Below are 16,766 nucleotides of genomic sequence, written 5' to 3' on the forward strand. Positions count from 1 at the left end.
TGCTCTCCAGGCTGTGACCCTGCCTCACTTGGGGTTCCCATGATGGCATCTTACTCTGAAGCACAGCTGTCTTCCTTCTGTTTGTGTCATTGTCACAGTTTGCAGCACCTGGGGCGGTGTCCTCCTGCCTCACCACTCATGTTCAGGCTTCATGTCCTGCAGGCCGGGCCACTGTTCATGTGTCCCATACCTGAGCTGCCATTTATGGACTTGTCACTGTGCCCTGACAAAGTTCCATGTCCCTATCACAGGACTTGATCTATAATTCTTTGTATTTTTAATGATGTTAATTGGGTGTTTTTGTTAGTATTATTCATTAAAAGTAATACAAGTCCACTGTTAAAATTTGGAAATTACCAAAACTTGAATGAGAGAAGTAAAAATCATTTATAATCTCCCTACCCAATGAAAACTACTGTTGGCAGATGTTATATGCCATGTTATTGAGGGACAGTAAGGACCATTTAAATCCATACATGTGATGTTTTTTTCTTCAAAACAGGGTTATGCTGAGCACAGCGTTGTATAATTTGGATGTACTATGTCACATATTTTTGTTTTATGATGGTTTTTGGAATCGTAAGCTTGAGAATTAACTTGAGTCACAGTTGACTTGATTGTAATGTTTTCTTGTGCTGTAGAGCGGATAAAATTCCCCCATCGTTGTACTCCACCTACCGCCGAGCCTGCTCTGCAGCTGAAGAGAAGCCAGCAAGTAAGGTTGCCGAGATGAGCACCTCCCGCCTCCCGATCACGAACTGTGTCATGTCCCCTCAGTGCTGGGCCGGCCAGAGCTGCCCAACACGGCGGGGCCGGGCGGGTGCCACCAGCTCACAGGCTCTCAGCCTGGAGGAGCACGTGCCATTCAGAATCCACTCTACTGTTTGTCACCACTGTGCGCCCCAGTGAGGGTGTGACATGGTTTCTCTTTGCCTGTCCTGAATGAATTCAAGTTTTAAATTCACGTGACCTCTCAGACCCAGCAGCCAGGCTGTTTGTGACGCGTGTTGGGACGGATGGCCTGTGACAACTTTCTGACTGTTTGGATGGCTGAGTCCTGCTGTGGTGGCTTGGGGGTGGTTCTGCTTCTAGGGAACAGTGACGTGGACTGAGGTTGAATGGGAAAGGCTGCATGAGTGACATGCCGTGCCTGGAGCAGCTGCACAGGCTCGTCAGCGTGTGCCTGCCCCCTCTCCCCCCATTCTGGCCACTAACAAGGTGACAGTGACAGGTGCCAGCAGGCCTGGTTCTCAGCAGTGTCACTGGTTCTCAACAGTGTCACTGGATAAGCAGCAGGAGCAGCGCTGTTGAAGCAGCTGGTGTTTGCTGGTTCAAACCCTCTGACGTCTGCAGGGCTAGCTAGGCTCAAGGAGACAGCTGTGTCTCCTAGTTCTGTCGCCAGAACCCTCCTCTCACGGCCATGGAGACCCAGAAACCTGAGTGCGCACAGCATGCAGGTCCCCGATCTCACACGTGTGCCCCAGTGTTGAAACAGCCTCGCTCTTCCTTACCCGACCCTATGGCCCCACTTTTGTGGGTTCTTAGAGTGTTTCGTACTCTAGGACCTCATCTGTGGGTCTCACAGACACAAATCTTAGGTTCTGTGTCCCTGGTGTCACTGTGAGACCTGTGCGAGCTGCTGCACATGCCCAGGGTCGCCAGAACGTGAACTTGTTTTGCTTTTAAAACACTAGTTCTCAATCTTTTTCGTTTTATTTTTTTAACATCCTATGGTAAACATTAATGTTTCTTAAAAGTGTGAGAAACAGGCACTCAGTCATCCTCCATCCCTAACTGTCTCCCTCGCTGTGCTGGCCTTTTTTCATTAGGTGCATGCTTTTCGCACTTGTGGTGTGTGGTGCCTAGAACCATGCTTTTTATTTTCTTTTTTTAAAATTTTATACTTTATTTGATTGTTTTTAAGGCTCCTTTTTTTTTTTAAGATTTTTATTGGGGAATTGGTGGATGGGAACAGTGCTGGGGAATTGGGGGAAGGGGAACAGACAAGTTGTCGTTTTGTTCTTCAGTCTAGTTGTGGAGGACGTTGCTTCACTGGCCCAAGTTGGCACCATCATTGCACTCTTCCCGGGCGAGGCAGATCAGTCGCCGGCTTCTGGACGGCCGCTCACAGCGGCTGCTGGCCACTCACGCTGGCTGCTGGCTACACACGGCAGCCCATGGCAACCCACTGCCACAGGGGCTGCAGCCCACGCCATCACTGGCAACTCACGGCGGCTCAGCTCCAGGTTGAGCTGCCGTTCAGCATCTTAGCTGTGGAGGGCAGTGTCACGGCCCTCATATGTGGGATCCGAACCGGGGCCCTCTGGCATCCCAAACGAGTTCTTAACCATCGCGCCACTCGGCCGGCCCGAACCATGCTTTTTCTTAAACTTACTTATTAAGGTTTTGACTTTTAATGACAGCATCCAGCCTCAGGATGGAAGTCCATATTCAGCTGTGTGTGACTATGGACCTGTCTGGCCTAATTGTTCAAATCACCACCCCCCCACCCCTCAGTCGCAGCCCCAGAAATGAAGGTGGACCCCGGCTGTGGTGAAAGAACATTGGGACTGCTCACGGCTGCACTACGAGAGCTCAGGGCCACCATGACAGACCCCGCCCAGTATGACGGTGAGGACGGCGGTGGGTGTGAGCTGGGCCCAGTGGCTGGTCCATTTCCTGCAATTTGGCATTTGGTAGTTAAGCCTCATCACGGCCCCGGTGGGTGTCGAGCATATGGCGCCTTTCAGACAGGAAGGTAGATGGCCCCTCAGGCTGTCACAGACCTTGGGCAGAGGATGGACATCCTGCTCTTTGGCATCCCAGTAGGCCAGGCGATGGAGGGGAGGCTGGCTGCTCTTACTGGGGGGCCTTCCTTCCTGTCCAAGCTGCCCAAGTAGCTGTCACACTAAACGCTGGCCTCTGCGTCTGTGTGAATGAGTGCTCGTCTGCAGTAACAGCACGGGCTGCACAGTGGCCCATGGAACGAGAGACTCAGTAGCTGTGCTCTCCGATTCTTGTCATGAGCAGTGCAGAGTGCACAGCCCACAGGGCTTGTGTTTACCTAGCCTTGGCAATAGATGGACGCACAAGAACTCATTTCACCCCTGAATACCCCGTGAGAGCCTCACGGAAGAAATGCCAACAAAACTGCCGGAGTTCTGCTGCCCACAGTGGGAGCGCGGCCCCAGAGCGGGGCTCCTGCACACGTGGCATCTGGGGACCCTGGGGCTTGGCAGCTCCCGGCGCTCCAGCAGGATAGCTGACAGGTCCGGCCATGCTTGTGTGTAAAGGCCGCATAGCTCCGCTTCCATGGGGTGAGGTCAGCCCACTTGTCGTCCGACTTCTGGCGCACAGAAGCCATGGCTTCTGGCGTGGGCAAACGCGGTGGAGGCTGGGACGCACACCTCTGGCAAGAGTTATAGTGTGTGCGAGAGCTGGAGGGTTATAGATAAAAAGTGGAGTTCATGGTGGTAAAGGAATGTATCAGCCCCCCACACACACAACACGGGAAAAGGCCCCAGTCTGCCCATGTCACACGCTCAGGGTCCACTGCCACCTGCAGTGGGGACACAGCAGCCCAGGGTCAGTGGGCAGTCACACCCAAGAGGTGGCTGTGGTGAGCCGGCCCTGGGGTACAGTCACCGCTGGGTGCTGCCCCCTTGCCCCTCACTGGGCTCCTCTCCGCAGCCGTATCTGCTCAGGTTGCCGTGGTTTCCGAAAGGCTCAGCTCCGCCTTGGGCCTCGGCGAGGACGACAGCAGCAGTGAGGCCTCGAAGATCCAGCTCAGCGTCCTCGCTCCTGAGCTGGAGCAGCAGGAACAGAAGGTGCGTGTGGGACGCCTGGGCATTCAGTGTGGCGCCTGCTGCCTTGTGTGGGAGGAGCTGGGCCACAGGCCCTTCTCGCCACTTGTTTTGCTATGTCAAGTGTGTCTGTGGACAACACGGCCACGGTCAGCAGCCCTGGCCTGTGTGTGTACACAGTCCATGCTCAAACGTTACACATGAACATGCCCAGAGGCCGCCTGGAGCCGCCGAGCCTCAGGCGTTTCCTCTGGCCCTGCTCTCTGCTGTAACATTTCAGGACTGCAGAGTGTGGGATGGCAGTTTGCTTGTCATGGTCCCAGGATTTGGGAATGGGGAATCGTGCACCAGTCTGCACTGGCACTTCCTCTCCACATGCAAGCCTGGTTTGCAGTCTCATTCGCTCAGCTGTGGCCCTGCCCGTGTCATTCGTGTGAACAGCACAAGGTCAGGCTCACGCTGCCCTCAGTGACGCCTCTCCTTTCAGGTTGTGGATCTCCTGCTGACGTCTTTCTGTCAGAACCTAATGGCAGCCTCCAGCTTTGTGCCACCGGACAGGTAGGGCTGGGACGCTTTGCTGGGTGGTTTGGCGCAGTCCTGGGCAGCCTTGCTCGTGGAGCAGAGCTTCTCCGCGCTCCACGGGGACAGTGGCCGTCAGCCCTAGTCCCCTGGTTCCTGCTGTGCTGGTGGAGGGGCGGTGTCGACGTTTACCCAGCCGTTGAGCGTTGCTGCAGGAGAGTCCCCTGTTGGGGAAACAGCCCGGTTCTCTCTGAGGTCTGGACTGCGTCCCCCAGACTCGGTGGGAGGGCTGCACACAACCAGAACTGGCCGTTGTTTCTGTAGGCAGGGCTCCTGGGCCGCCCGCTTTGTGATGGCCACCTGTGCCCACACGCTCCTTCCTGCCGTGCTCACCAGGCTGTGCCAGCTGCTGCGTCACCAGGTAGGGCTCTGCCCCCTGCAGCCGGGAGGTGGGCTCTGCACCCCACCAGCCGGACCACTTTCCTTTTCCATTTAGGGCCCCAGCCTCGGTGCGCCGCACGTGCTGGGGTTGGCCGCCCTGGCCGTCCACCTCTGCGAGGCCCGGCCCACACTCCCGCAGGTGCTCCTGGGCCCTCCTTTTCCTGCCGGGGGCTTGTCCGTCCCTGAGTTCTTCAGCACCCTCCTGCCGTGCAGGACCCGGGAGTCTCTGTTCTTCTGCCTCAGGTGGGCTGCTCTTCCTTGTCCCGCGGCCGTTTGTCCCCTCTGCTGACAGAAGCAACATATGTGCCCCGGATAGTCAGTCACTCAGACGTTCCACTGGACCGCCTTCCTGAGCCTTGTGTGTGTGTTTTTACATGTGGACTTGTTTTTGTTTATAAAAATGAGATCGTATCACTTCGCTCAACTGCCGTTTGATACGTTGACCGCAGACTGCAGACCCTGTGCCCTGCCCCATGCTTTTCAGGGTCAGGGGGCTGGTCCGCTCTGTCTCAGGGTCTCTGTGCTGGGGCCTCGTGCTGTAGCTCTTTCTCTCGGGCAGATTCTGACACCTGGAACTCCCTTGTGCAAAAGTGAGCTCACCTTAAAGGGTTTGGAGGTCCATCATCCTGTCAGCCTGCAGGTTTACACACCGCCCCCTCCCAGCCTGGCCTGGCCCTTGTGTACGGGACACCTGGCGGGGAGAGCTGCCACCTGGGCAGGGCACAGCCTGAGGGGGCCTGTGGGTGTGGACTAGGACTGGCCGGCTGGGACTGGGGTCGCAGTTCACAGTCAAAAGGGACAAAAGGCCTAAGGACATGATGGAGCAGGAGAGGTGGCACAGGAATGCCAGCCCGGCCACTACCCACCGGATGTGTACACCGTCAGGCTGATGACCGCCCCCCCCCCAGGGGCTCTTGGCAACACCAAACAGTCCCCACTGGGAGTCGGTCCCCGGCGCCCTGCTGTCTTCGCTGCCATCTGCCTGACTTTCTCGGGGCCTCTGAGTCCGTCTGTCCTGGTCAGCTTAGCTCTCTCTACACCTGACAACCTACATGGGCAGGCAGGGGCTGCCCTGCCCCTAAGGCTGCGTGTGACACTGAGTGTGCTCTGGTCCTGCATTCCCCTTTTAGGGAGGAACAGTGAGGATTTACTGACACCCGGGGCACGCAAGCCCTTTCCCCCTGCTTCTCCTGACGTCACTCTTGTCGTCGTGGCCTCAGATCTGCACAGAGTCCACATGTCGGTGTGGACAGAGCTCAGGCCACACAGCTGTGACATGTGGCCGCTTCCCCAGGGCTCCAAGGACTGGCCCTCAGGCTCCCTGGTTTCAAACACCCTCAGTTCACTTTGGGGAGATCCAAACTTTCTTTTCTTTCATCCCTTATTTTGCACGGCTCACATTTCTGTGTTATAATTTGTTTTCTATTTTCAGATTTTGTACAGCAGCCATTTCTTACTCTTTGTGTAAGTTTTCTTGTCAGTCACGTGATGCTATGTACAGCTGTTTATCTCCAGGTCTTATAAAAAAGGTAGGTCTGTTAGGCTCCTGTTTTTTGTTCTCCTGTGTGTCTGAGGCCTTGGCTCCATTATTTATCAGGCTGTCTCGTGGGAGCGGCCACAGGTATCTGCTTGGGTAAACGCTGCCTTTTCCTTGTGTTAGCAGCGTTAACGTGAGGGGGTGTAAGATGTCAACTACAGATGTCCCTCCCCTTTTTTAAAGAAACAGATACTGATATTTATAAGACAGGTAAATTTAGATAAAAATTCATAAAAAGTATCTCCCATTTAAAGAAGGGATTCCACATTTCCTCTAGAGTTCCCTTGTCTACGAAGCGTGTTCCATGTGTTAGAAGACGAGATGTTTAAAGATGCGTGTTAGAAACCTGAATTGTTCAAGTCACGGTGTGCTCCTTTTGCAGGGTTTTAGGGAACGTTCCTTGTGAGGTTTGAACCTGGTTCTCAGCTCCAGGCTCTACAGTAGGTCACCTGAGAAGCTCTGAAGGCACAGGCTCCTGGGTCTGACAGTTAAGACGGCATTGGCGTCAAGGAGCTCAGTCCCAGGTGCCCAAGTGGCAAAGCACAAATGGAGAGTGGGGCCCATCCCCTCTGCAGGTCCTCTGGAGAGTGCGATCCGCGCTCTCCCTGCCGCCCCTCGATAAACATGAGTGTACAGTGAACACGTCACTCACATGTTTTGCCATCTAATGGGAACACGTTCTAGTGAAAAATGCAGTGCCGGGAGCGGTCTGGGAGGGTGGTGCCACCCTGTGGAGGCCATTCAGACCCAGCGTCCAGCCTAAGGACATCATCCAGTGTGGGCCAAGATTTACCGACAGGGCTGCTCACTGCAGCACCGCCCGTAACTGAACACTGGGTGCCCACCGTGCCCCGCGAGGGGTTGGCGAGGCCCCCGCAGATGACAGGGTCTCCATCCTGCCCTGCTGCACCCAGCCAGGTCACGTGGATATTTTGTGAGCCTGTCACAGCAAACGCATCCCTCTTTCTCCAGTTCCAGTTTGTTGTGCTCAGGTTGTTCTCAGAAGCCCGAGGCCCCGTCTCTCGGGAGGACGCGGCCAACCTTCCCTGGAGGCCCCTGTACCTGCCCCCCACGGACTGGCAGCGAGCTGCCCTCTGTCTGTGGAGACACACAACCTTCCGGGAACTGTCAAAGCAGAAGGAATTTCACGTACGTCCCACTGTCCCTTCCTTTGCTTCTCACCTTGTCCTGACTCTCCGGCTTGTGGGTACAGACCTGGGGCTTCCTGAGGACGTGGTGGGCGGGCCGGCCTGGCTCAGGGATGCCCGAGCAGCACAGTTGTGGCTGAGCTTGAAACTGTTGCTGGGATTGGTGTCAACTCACACGCAGGTGTGAGGAGCCAGACAGAACGGTGCTTGCACTCTGTCCGTTCCCCTGACAGTACCGTGCTCTGCAGAGAATTTTAGGGGTGGGTAAAAACATGCTTTAAGTGTGTCTGCCAGGCTCTGGTTTGGGGCAGGGCTTCACCGAGTGCAGCCATTGCGAGGGAGCCTTGGCCCAGTGCAGCCAATGTGTCCACACTGCTCGTCTCTGCACCTTTTCATAGCTGTTCTCTCATATCTTGGACGTTTGCCGGCTTGTGTTGGCATTTAGAGGAAATATTCTCAATTTTTTTATTATTTTTCAATTATTTTATTGTTAACCATCATTTACACACGAGTAGGGCTGACAGTCTGCTTGGAGGGAGAAACAATGACACGGGGCGGCTGTGCCCACTGGCAGCCCAGCAGGTGCCCCACCTGGGCCGCGGGGCTGCTGTCAGCTCTGGGTCACCCAGCTTTGCCCCCGGTTTGGCTGCGCGGGTGTGTCCCTGAGCAGTGTGCTGCTTCGTGCCACCTGGCTTTGGCCCTTCCACAGCTGAAACCTGCTGCACGCATGTTTCTGTCACGTTCTTTTTTATACGCGGTGAGGTTCTGAGGGTGGTCTGTATCGATGCGTGGAATAGTGCCAAGAGTTTTAAAACAAGAACTATGCCACTGTGAATATTTGAAGCATGTTAGTATATCAAGTTTATTCTTCAGTTATTTGCCCAGCCCCAAGAAACTAGGACGTGAGCAGTAGCCTGAGAGGTGTGCACTGCCACAGGCAGCCACTCACACCAGCAGGGCGCTGGAGAGCTGCTTCCAGGGCCAGTGTCACCCTCTTAGTTAGCGTCACACTTGGGGTTAAAGGAAACAGCAGGGCTGGGTGCTGACACCTCCGGCCGACAGTGGGAAATGGCGTGAGAATGGAGATTCTGACACACGAGAGAGGCTGCCGTCCTATGGTACTTGCTTTCGGCTGTGATGTCACACGACAGCGACACGAAACGACAGACTTGCACACTTGGCCTGTGGGTTCTGTTGCTGTCCTTGCTGTGGTATTAAGCTGGTCCTTTTCTCTCAGTTATCTTACAGAGACTGGTTACAGCTGGAGCTAGAAGTTCAACCTGAGCTGGATGCTCTTTCAGATACAGAAAGGTAGGTGTTGAAAGGGTTCTGCTCTTTAAAATGTTACAGTGTTTTCTACATTGTCTTAAAGTCTTGAGCTTTGTCATTATATCCTTAATGTTCAGTTTAAGGTATTACCTATGAGCACAATTTCATTCATTCATTCCTTTTCTCAAGAAACATTTATTGAGCTGTTTGCTAGACACTTCTGGAATGTTCTAGAAGCTGGGGATGCAGCGTAAACGAGATAAGCACACAGGTGCCTACGAGACACACAGGGCTCCCCATTGGCACTTCAGCCCCTGATACTCCTGACCAGGCACTCTTACCAAGTGATGGCACAGAACGGTATACCTGTGTGGGCTGGGGACAAGCAGGAACAGAAAGTGGATTAGAGGTAGGACGGGACATGCTCTCAGAGCAAGTTCCCCAGAGAGCGGCGGCGGGAGCAGCAAGTGCACGCTCCCAGGATGGGAACAGAGAAGCCTGCCTTGCGGAGTCCTGCTGGGGGGCCTGTGAGTGGCCTCCGCTGGTGTTGGTGGGCCCTGCTCCTGTCCTCCACGTGGGAAAAGTGCACTCAGCTTGCTGAGAGGCACAGGACTGGGCACGTGCCGTGTGGAGCTCTGGGCTTGAGGTGGCACCAGGAGTGGGTAAACCAAGGTCTGAGCCCCTGCGGGTCCCAGAGCCGATTACTGAGACTATAATGCAAGTGGGTGCTCATGGGGCCCCTGGGTTTGGGATCACAGGCTTCAGGGTGGAGGTCAAGGAGGGAAGTGTAGTGTGGAGAGCCTGGCGGGGCACAGGAGCCCAAGGGTCAGCGTTGGCCGTCCTTGAGCCCTGGCCCTTCGTGTGCTCACAGACCCTCCCGCACATGTGGGATGCTGTCTATCTCTGCACACTTGTCTGGTGTCAGATTCTGGGAGTAACAAATAGAAATAATGAAAAAAGGGAAAAGCTGTGGTGATGAAAAGAGCAGCTAACTGCTCTTTCCAAGGAAATGGGGTTTTGTTTCCTTTTCCGGTTTGTACCATACCCGCTTTGGGGTGCTTTGTGCACACACTCACATGTCCTGGGGTCGCTTCCCTTCCCGACCTTCTCTCTTTCCAGCAGGAAAAGAAGGTACAGTTTTCTGGTGTGAGGGCCCATGACCGTTGAACTCACCCCGAGCTCCCTGTCTGGGCAGTTTTGTTTAGACCTATTCTGGGATCTCCTTCCTCTGCTTTTTAATGAGGAGTAACCGAGATGCATTCTGTACGGGCTGCAGGTGGGAAGCACCAGCCCCTTCCACGTCGGCCCCTCCCGCACTCGTGCGTGCATGGAGATGGCTCACTTCCGTGTAGACTGCAGTGCTGCCTGTGGGGTCAGTCAGCTTGTCCTCACACTTTCCTGCGGGCACCTGTCCTGATCAGGAACCTTTGTTGGTGCCCCTGGGCAGTTCACACACAACTGCGAGGGCACCTCAGCCTCTGTCCCCCAGCTCATCAGGCGAGCGCTGGGGGCCGTCACCCAGCTGGGTGGCCCCCAAGGGGCCCTTGATCGGTGGTAGAGGGCCTTCCCGCAGCCCCAGGCCCCCTGACGACCCAGCCCCAATGCTGCGCCCTCGCTGTGGGCTGCTTTCCCGGCTCCCCAAAAGCCCTGGCTGGCAGCCCTCTCAGCACAGACCCCGGTGTTTGCTGTGCAGGCGGGACTTCCAGCTGTGGGCCATCCACGAGCATTTCCTCCCAGAGCCGCACACCGCTGGGGGCTGCGACGGAGACCTGGAAGCCGCGTTCACCGCCCTTGTCGACGCGCTGCTGGACTTCTGCCACAGGTCAGCAATGCTGGCGTCCAGGCGCCTCCTGCCCAGCACAGGCGGCTCTAGGGAGTCTGCTTTTGTCTCTTCACCCCCACGCTTGCTGTCAAGGTGATACATCCTGTTACCTCAGTCATAGGGAAAGCATCCTGTTACACTGTCTGGGCCAATGGTTACCGGAGACACACACAGGACAGACGCCATTCTTTTTCCCCATGCCCCTCTCTTCTCCACGAGCCTCTAAGCAAACCATCCAGTCGGCACAAGGCTCGCTCTCGTTACATTTCGGTACAGCCGGCAGCGCTGCGGTGCTCCTCCCGGCACATAGTGGCCGGGACAGCACTGATGTTGGCCAGTGCGCTGCCGTCAGTTGTTCCCTTGGGGACAAGCCTTTTCTGTCTATGGATTTGTCCGTTGGAATCACACAGTATGTCCTTGGTGTCTGGCTCACTCAGTAGTGTTTTCAAGGTTCGTCATGTAGTGTGTATCAGAGCATCATTCCTTTTCATGACTGAACAGTATCCCATGGAAGGACACACCACACTTTGTTTATCCGCTCATCAGTTGATGGACATGCGGGTTCTCACTTTTTGGCTCTTGTGAATATTTCTGCTGTGCACATTTGAGTGCAAGTCCTTGTGTGGTCCTCTGCTTTCCTTTCTCTTGGACGTATGCCTAGGAATGGAACTGCTGGGTCCTACGTTCTCTATATTTAACTATTTGAGGAGCTACCAGGTTGTTTTCCAAAACCATGCCATTTACACTCCCACCAGCAGGGTGGGCGTGCTCCAATCTCTCCACATCGTCACTAACACTGTTGCTCTTATTTGATCTTCGTAATAGTTATCCTAGTGGGTGTTCAGTGGTGTGTTTCATCATGATTTTGATTTGCTTTTCTTTGGTGGCTGATGATGTTGAGCATCTTGTCATTTGCTTGTTGACCATTCATGTGTCGTCTCTGGAGAAATGTTTGTTCAGCTCCTTTGCCCGTTTTAAAATTGGGTTATTGGTTTTATTGAGTCGTAGGAGTTCTTCATATATTCCAGATTTGAGATCCTTGTCACATACATGAGTTGCACACATTTTCTCCCAGCCTGAGTCATCTTTTCACTTCCTCAGTGGAGTACTCTGATGCACAAAAGTTTTAAATTTTCTTGAAGGCCAAATCATCTAGTTTTAGTTTTAGCTGTTATGTTTAGGCCTTTGATGCATTCGAGTTAAGTTGTGTATGTGGTGTACGTTTGGGATCCAGCGTCGCTCTTCTGTGGGTGGATATCCAGCTGTCCTGGCACCTTTTGTTGGAGACACTGACCTTTCCCCATTGAATGGTCTTCCCCCTTGTTGAAAATCAGTTAACCATACATGCAGAGGTGTATTTCTAGACTCTGTTGTGCTGCTCTACCTGTCTGTCCCACACTGTTTTGATTACTGTAGTTTTGTAGTTAAGTTTCAAATTGGAAAATGTGAGTCTTCCAACTTTGTTCTTTTTCAAAGTTGTTTTGACTGTTCTGGGTCCTTTGCAATTCCATCTGAAGCTGGGGATCAGCTCGTCCATGTCTGCAAATCATCTAGGACTCCGAAAGGGATTGCATTGTATCTGTAGGTCAGTTTGGATGTGTTGCCTTCTTAACAATACTGAGTCTTCCTCTCCATGAACGTGGGATATCTTTATTTAGGTCTTTAATTTTTTTCAACAAGGTGTTGTAGTACAAGTTTTGCACCTCCTTGGTTAAATTTATTCTTATTGTTTTTCACACCATTGTAAATGGAAATAATTGTCCTGATTTCATTTTTGGATTATTCATTGCTAGTGTATAGAAACACAAATGATTTTTGTATTTTGATTTCCTATCCTGCAACTTTGCTGACCTCATTTATTTGCTCTAATAGTTTTTTATTGTGGATTCTTTAGGGTTTTCTATATATAAGATCATGTCATCTGTGAATAGACATGGTTTAAGTTTCCCTTCCATCTGGATGCTTTTTATTTCTTTTTCTGGCTGAGCGGTCCTGGCTAGCGCTTTTGCTGCAGTGTTGAATGGAAGTGGCGAGAGGGGATGTCTTTATCTTATTCCTAATCTCAGGAGGAAAGTTCCCAGGCTTTCATCACTAAGTGTGATGTCAGCTGTGGGCTTTTCACAGATGCCCTTTATCAGGTTGAGGAAGTTCTCGTCTACTCCTAGTTTGTTGAGTGTTTTTAATCATGAAAGGGTATTTAATTTAGCCTAATGCTTTATGTGCATCTGTTGAGATGTATCACGTGGTTTTTGTTTTTTATTCTATCGATGTGTATATCACATTAATTGGTTTTTGGATATTGAACCAACCGTGCATCCTTGGGGTAAATCCCACTAGGTTATGGCACATAATTGTTTTTATATGTTGCTGGATTTGGGTTGTTAGTATTTTGTTACAGGTTTTGTTTGCTGATTACCATGTGTGTCACATGGTCCCCAGAGCCCTACTGGCTCTGACCACATACCACTCTGTTGGCAGGAGGAGAGGCAGGATCCCGGCACGGTTCAGACGTGCTCAGGAGGACTTTCCTGTGTTTTCATTTCAGTTCAAGGAGTTACGAGCGCTCAGAGAATTCTGACTTGGTTCTCGGTGGCTGCATGGGAAATCGGGATATTTTTTCCAGATTGCAGGTAATTTAGAAGAAAACTCAGTGTGTTCACTGCTAAATATTTATTGTTGAGTATCCATAATGGGTCCTAAGGCAACTGAACAGCATGAGAACACGCCCCACATCTGAAAATAGAGGAATCAGAAAATACCCACTTTGGTAATAAGGTGATGGTCGCTCCACTACCCGTTCCACTGGGATGTCGGGCTCTAAGGAGTGATGTCAGTGACCCTCCACCGGGCGGCAGGTCAAAAGTCCGCCAAGTTTGGAGGCCAGGAGACACTGTTTCACAAGGTTGTTAGGCCCCTCCACAGGCCGCCTTCTTGTCACCGGGCCAGGCAGCGTGCCTGCTCTCCTCGGGTCTTTCCAGGGCAGCAAGGTTAGGCCCTGAGAGTGAGCTCTGGGGCCTGCCTCCGGAAGTGCAGGCTTCCTGGTGGTGCTCCTGCTCCGTCTTTAGAAAATGTGGGGACTGGAAGGGGAACCATGGTGTGGTTTGGGGCACTGGGGAAACGTGCAAAGAAGTAAAAAGTCACAAAGAAGAGACCCGAGGCCCCTGCCCCGCTTCTTGACCTCTTGTCCCCCCACACCCGTCATAACTGATGTGAAGGAAGGGTGACCAGCAGCCGTGTGCACACGTGTCAGTCTTTTATCGAGGCCTACTGTGTGCGTGTCTTGTATGTAATTCACCCTCACATGTGTGCACACACACTATATGTATCAGAAAGAGCAAATGATAAACGGTGAAACGTTAGCTGGAGGTAAATCTGGGTAAAGGTGTTCTTTGTACTATTTGTATGTTTACAATTTTCCAGTGATTTCAAAGGGCTGGTCCCACTTGGCTCTTTCCAGCCCTGACAGAGACCGCTCTTCCAGGCCCACCTCAGGGTCCCCATTGGGGCTGACAGTAAGCCCCAAGGACTCTGTGCCTTCACATTTGGGACAGAGGTGAAAGTTTATGAGCAGCTGGGCCTTGCCTTTTTCCAGGAGATGGCGGTCGACCTGAAGCAGGGCCCAGCGGTGCCCCATGGCCGTGCTCCCTCTGGGGGGCACATCCTTTTCGGGGTCTTCCACAGACGGCTCCAGGCTCTGGCAAGCGGGTGGGACGTGGCCTCCCGTCTTCAGAGACAACGGGAGCTACTCATGTACAAATGGTAACAGCACCATGTGCCCCTACTGCTCCCCGCCCTGTGCTGGCACCTTCTCCTTGGGGTTACCACGGAGAGCAGGGCCTGGGTATGAAGCACGTTGGATTACAGCCTTCCTACTCAGACTCAGGGATCCACTTGCTGAAAGATGGAGCTTAAAAGACCTCATGTCAGAATAAGAACTGTGTTCAAAGATAGCATGCAGCCATGAGTCACAAATAATGTGACACGATCTTTTCCAGGTGCAGGGAACTGCTCTGATAGACTGGGGGGCACCCTTTCACTTGGTGCTTAGACAACTTAAACTCGGGTTTTGGGTAACACATTTTGAGTGTCTGCAGTGGGGCCCAGGTGCTCAGCCCACAGCTCCAGGCAGGGATGGCGGGGGCTGCAGACCGAGTCTTGTCCTCGAGACCGTGGACGCACTGCCTTCTCTCCAAGGATCCTGCTTGTCCTGCCTCCATCTGTTCTTGTCGGCAGCCCCCAGATGGAACAGCCAACCACCCCCGACTGCGATGCGTTCTTCCACTTGGTCAACTCCGAGCTGGTAAGTGCGGGGCAAGTGGCCTCGGGACACAGGGGCGAGGAGCTATCTTGTCACTGAGGGCTGTTCCTTGAAAATTCCTGAGTGCATCTGTGGTCACACTGAGCTCAGTGCTCTGGCGTGGGTCCTGACCACGTGGGAATACGGGAAGCGCGGGAGGGCAGGGTGGTTGGCGAGCGTGAGAGCAGGAGCGTGGGCATCCTCCCTTCAGCCACCACCGGACGGACCAGGGAGGGGCAGAGCCCAGCTCCTCCAGGAACTTTCCCTGGATTTTAGTGGTTTGGACCCATGAATGTTGCAGGCCGGTCACCTACGAGGCACCTCCCTCCCTCTCCATCCAGTGGTGATGACCGCCATGCCCCCCAGGTGGCCTTGTGTCCTGTCATTGTTCAAGAGCTCAGCCTCAGGGGCTCTGATGGTACCAGGTGGGGTCGGCGAGGCACCTGAACAAGCACGCGCCCGCACATGGGACAGCTTTCCCCCCGAAGGCGGCAGTTGCGCAGAGCCTGGAAAGGAGACTTGGAAAGCAGAGGCAATGGCAGCTGGTTTTGTTGACATGTGCACCAAAGGCTGTTTTCCTTGGTGGTCCCAGACGTGCTATGGAAGCCGTCAGCTGAGCAAGTTTGAGGATAGCAGAGAAGGGCCACCAGGCTGCGCCTGCCTCCCTGCAGCCCGGTGCCGGCGCCACCGCTGGTGGGCGGGGGTCTGGCCACGCACAGGAGTGTGCAGAGGCGGTGAGCGTGGAAAGTCTTGAACGGTGGGAAGGCCCGAGGCCACCCTCGTGGTCAGCGGTGCCGCAGCCATCACAGTGTGTCTCCTCCCACAGCTCCACCCCCGCCCTCCCGCCTTGTCAGTACCTTTCTCACTGGCCTGCACTGCTTTGCAGAGAAACTTGTGTTTCCATGGAGGTGCCCTGACCCACGACATCACCGTCCACTTCTTCCGGGTAATTGGTTTTCTCTGTGCCTCACACGTCGCAGCTGACACCACCTGGGCTGGGTCCATGTGTCCGGTGGTGTTTTCAGGGCCCACATGCAAACCGCTGAACTCGGCACGTCCCTTCTGCAGGGGCTCCTCAGTGCCTGCTCGCGAAGCCGAGATCCCTCCCTGGCGGCCGACCTGGCCCTGAGTGCGTGCCAGACCCAGTGCCCCTTGCTTCTGACGTCCGCTCTGGTAGGTCCAGCACCCGCGGGGCCTCCGGGGCCCCTTGGCGCCATGTTGTCTGTCCCCCACTAAAACCTCATCTTAGTTACTGTGCTTTGGGAGCAGTGGGGGTTAGGCGGACATGTCAGAATGCAGGTGGGGTGACAGGCTCCCTTGCCTGTGCCCCAGCCCATCTCAGGCAGCAGAGACCTGATAAGCATTGAAACAAGCAGGCTGTGCGTCTGTGTGTCAGTGTTTGTTTAGCCACTCGCTCTCGCTCTGCAGTGGCAGAAGTGGACACAAGGGCCTGTGCTCTCCCAAGGGTATGGTCGTGTTTGCTCGTCTGTAGTCCTGGCTGCTGCCTCAGGACTTGAGAACAGGGAGCCGGCCCTGGTGTGAACCGACACCGGAGCATCAATGGTGTGGTGCCTTTGCGCCTCCCTCACAGCACACTCGGGCCGGCCTGAGCCTGTAGCTCAGTTGGGTGGAACTCACTGGAAGCGAGCTACCCTGTGTTTAAAACACCAGCTTTCAGCAGGATGTTGGGGAGCCCAGCCCAGCTCTGGGCAGAGTGGCCGACTCCAGACAGGGTGGCTCCTTAGGCAAGACCATCCGCTCTGCAGTCCATGTCCTCTGCACACGGGGGCAGGAATGCCTCGTGGGACAGCTCTGAGCCTTAAACGAGGTGCTGGAGAGCCTGCCTTTGGCGTTCTGAAGCGTTAGATGAGTGTGAACCGGCTGTGGGGGTGGGGGCGTTGGCCGGAGGGGCACCCATCTTTAGTTGCCC

General features: G+C 54.1%; 1 protein-coding gene across 1 annotated transcript in view; it reads left to right on the plus strand.

Annotated features, from left to right (window-relative positions):
- The window catches only part of FANCA (FA complementation group A), a 57,653-nt gene that overhangs the window by 36,549 nt on the left and 4,338 nt on the right, over positions 1-16,766 (plus strand). Inside the window, exons 16-30 of the mRNA XM_019644188.1 lie at positions 642-715; positions 2,518-2,631; positions 3,691-3,827; positions 4,291-4,361; positions 4,647-4,743; positions 4,819-5,006; positions 6,196-6,292; positions 7,273-7,449; positions 8,686-8,759; positions 10,411-10,539; positions 13,085-13,169; positions 14,132-14,298; positions 14,734-14,839; positions 15,723-15,782; positions 15,905-16,009. Coding sequence (XP_019499733.1) covers positions 642-715; positions 2,518-2,631; positions 3,691-3,827; positions 4,291-4,361; positions 4,647-4,743; positions 4,819-5,006; positions 6,196-6,292; positions 7,273-7,449; positions 8,686-8,759; positions 10,411-10,539; positions 13,085-13,169; positions 14,132-14,298; positions 14,734-14,839; positions 15,723-15,782; positions 15,905-16,009 — 1,681 coding nt within the window. The remainder of the gene's footprint in view (positions 1-641; positions 716-2,517; positions 2,632-3,690; positions 3,828-4,290; positions 4,362-4,646; positions 4,744-4,818; positions 5,007-6,195; positions 6,293-7,272; positions 7,450-8,685; positions 8,760-10,410; positions 10,540-13,084; positions 13,170-14,131; positions 14,299-14,733; positions 14,840-15,722; positions 15,783-15,904; positions 16,010-16,766) is intronic.

Source organism: Hipposideros armiger, unplaced genomic scaffold (assembly GCF_001890085.2).
Source record: "Hipposideros armiger isolate ML-2016 unplaced genomic scaffold, ASM189008v1 scaffold_4, whole genome shotgun sequence".
Lineage (NCBI taxonomy): Eukaryota > Metazoa > Chordata > Mammalia > Chiroptera > Hipposideridae > Hipposideros > Hipposideros armiger.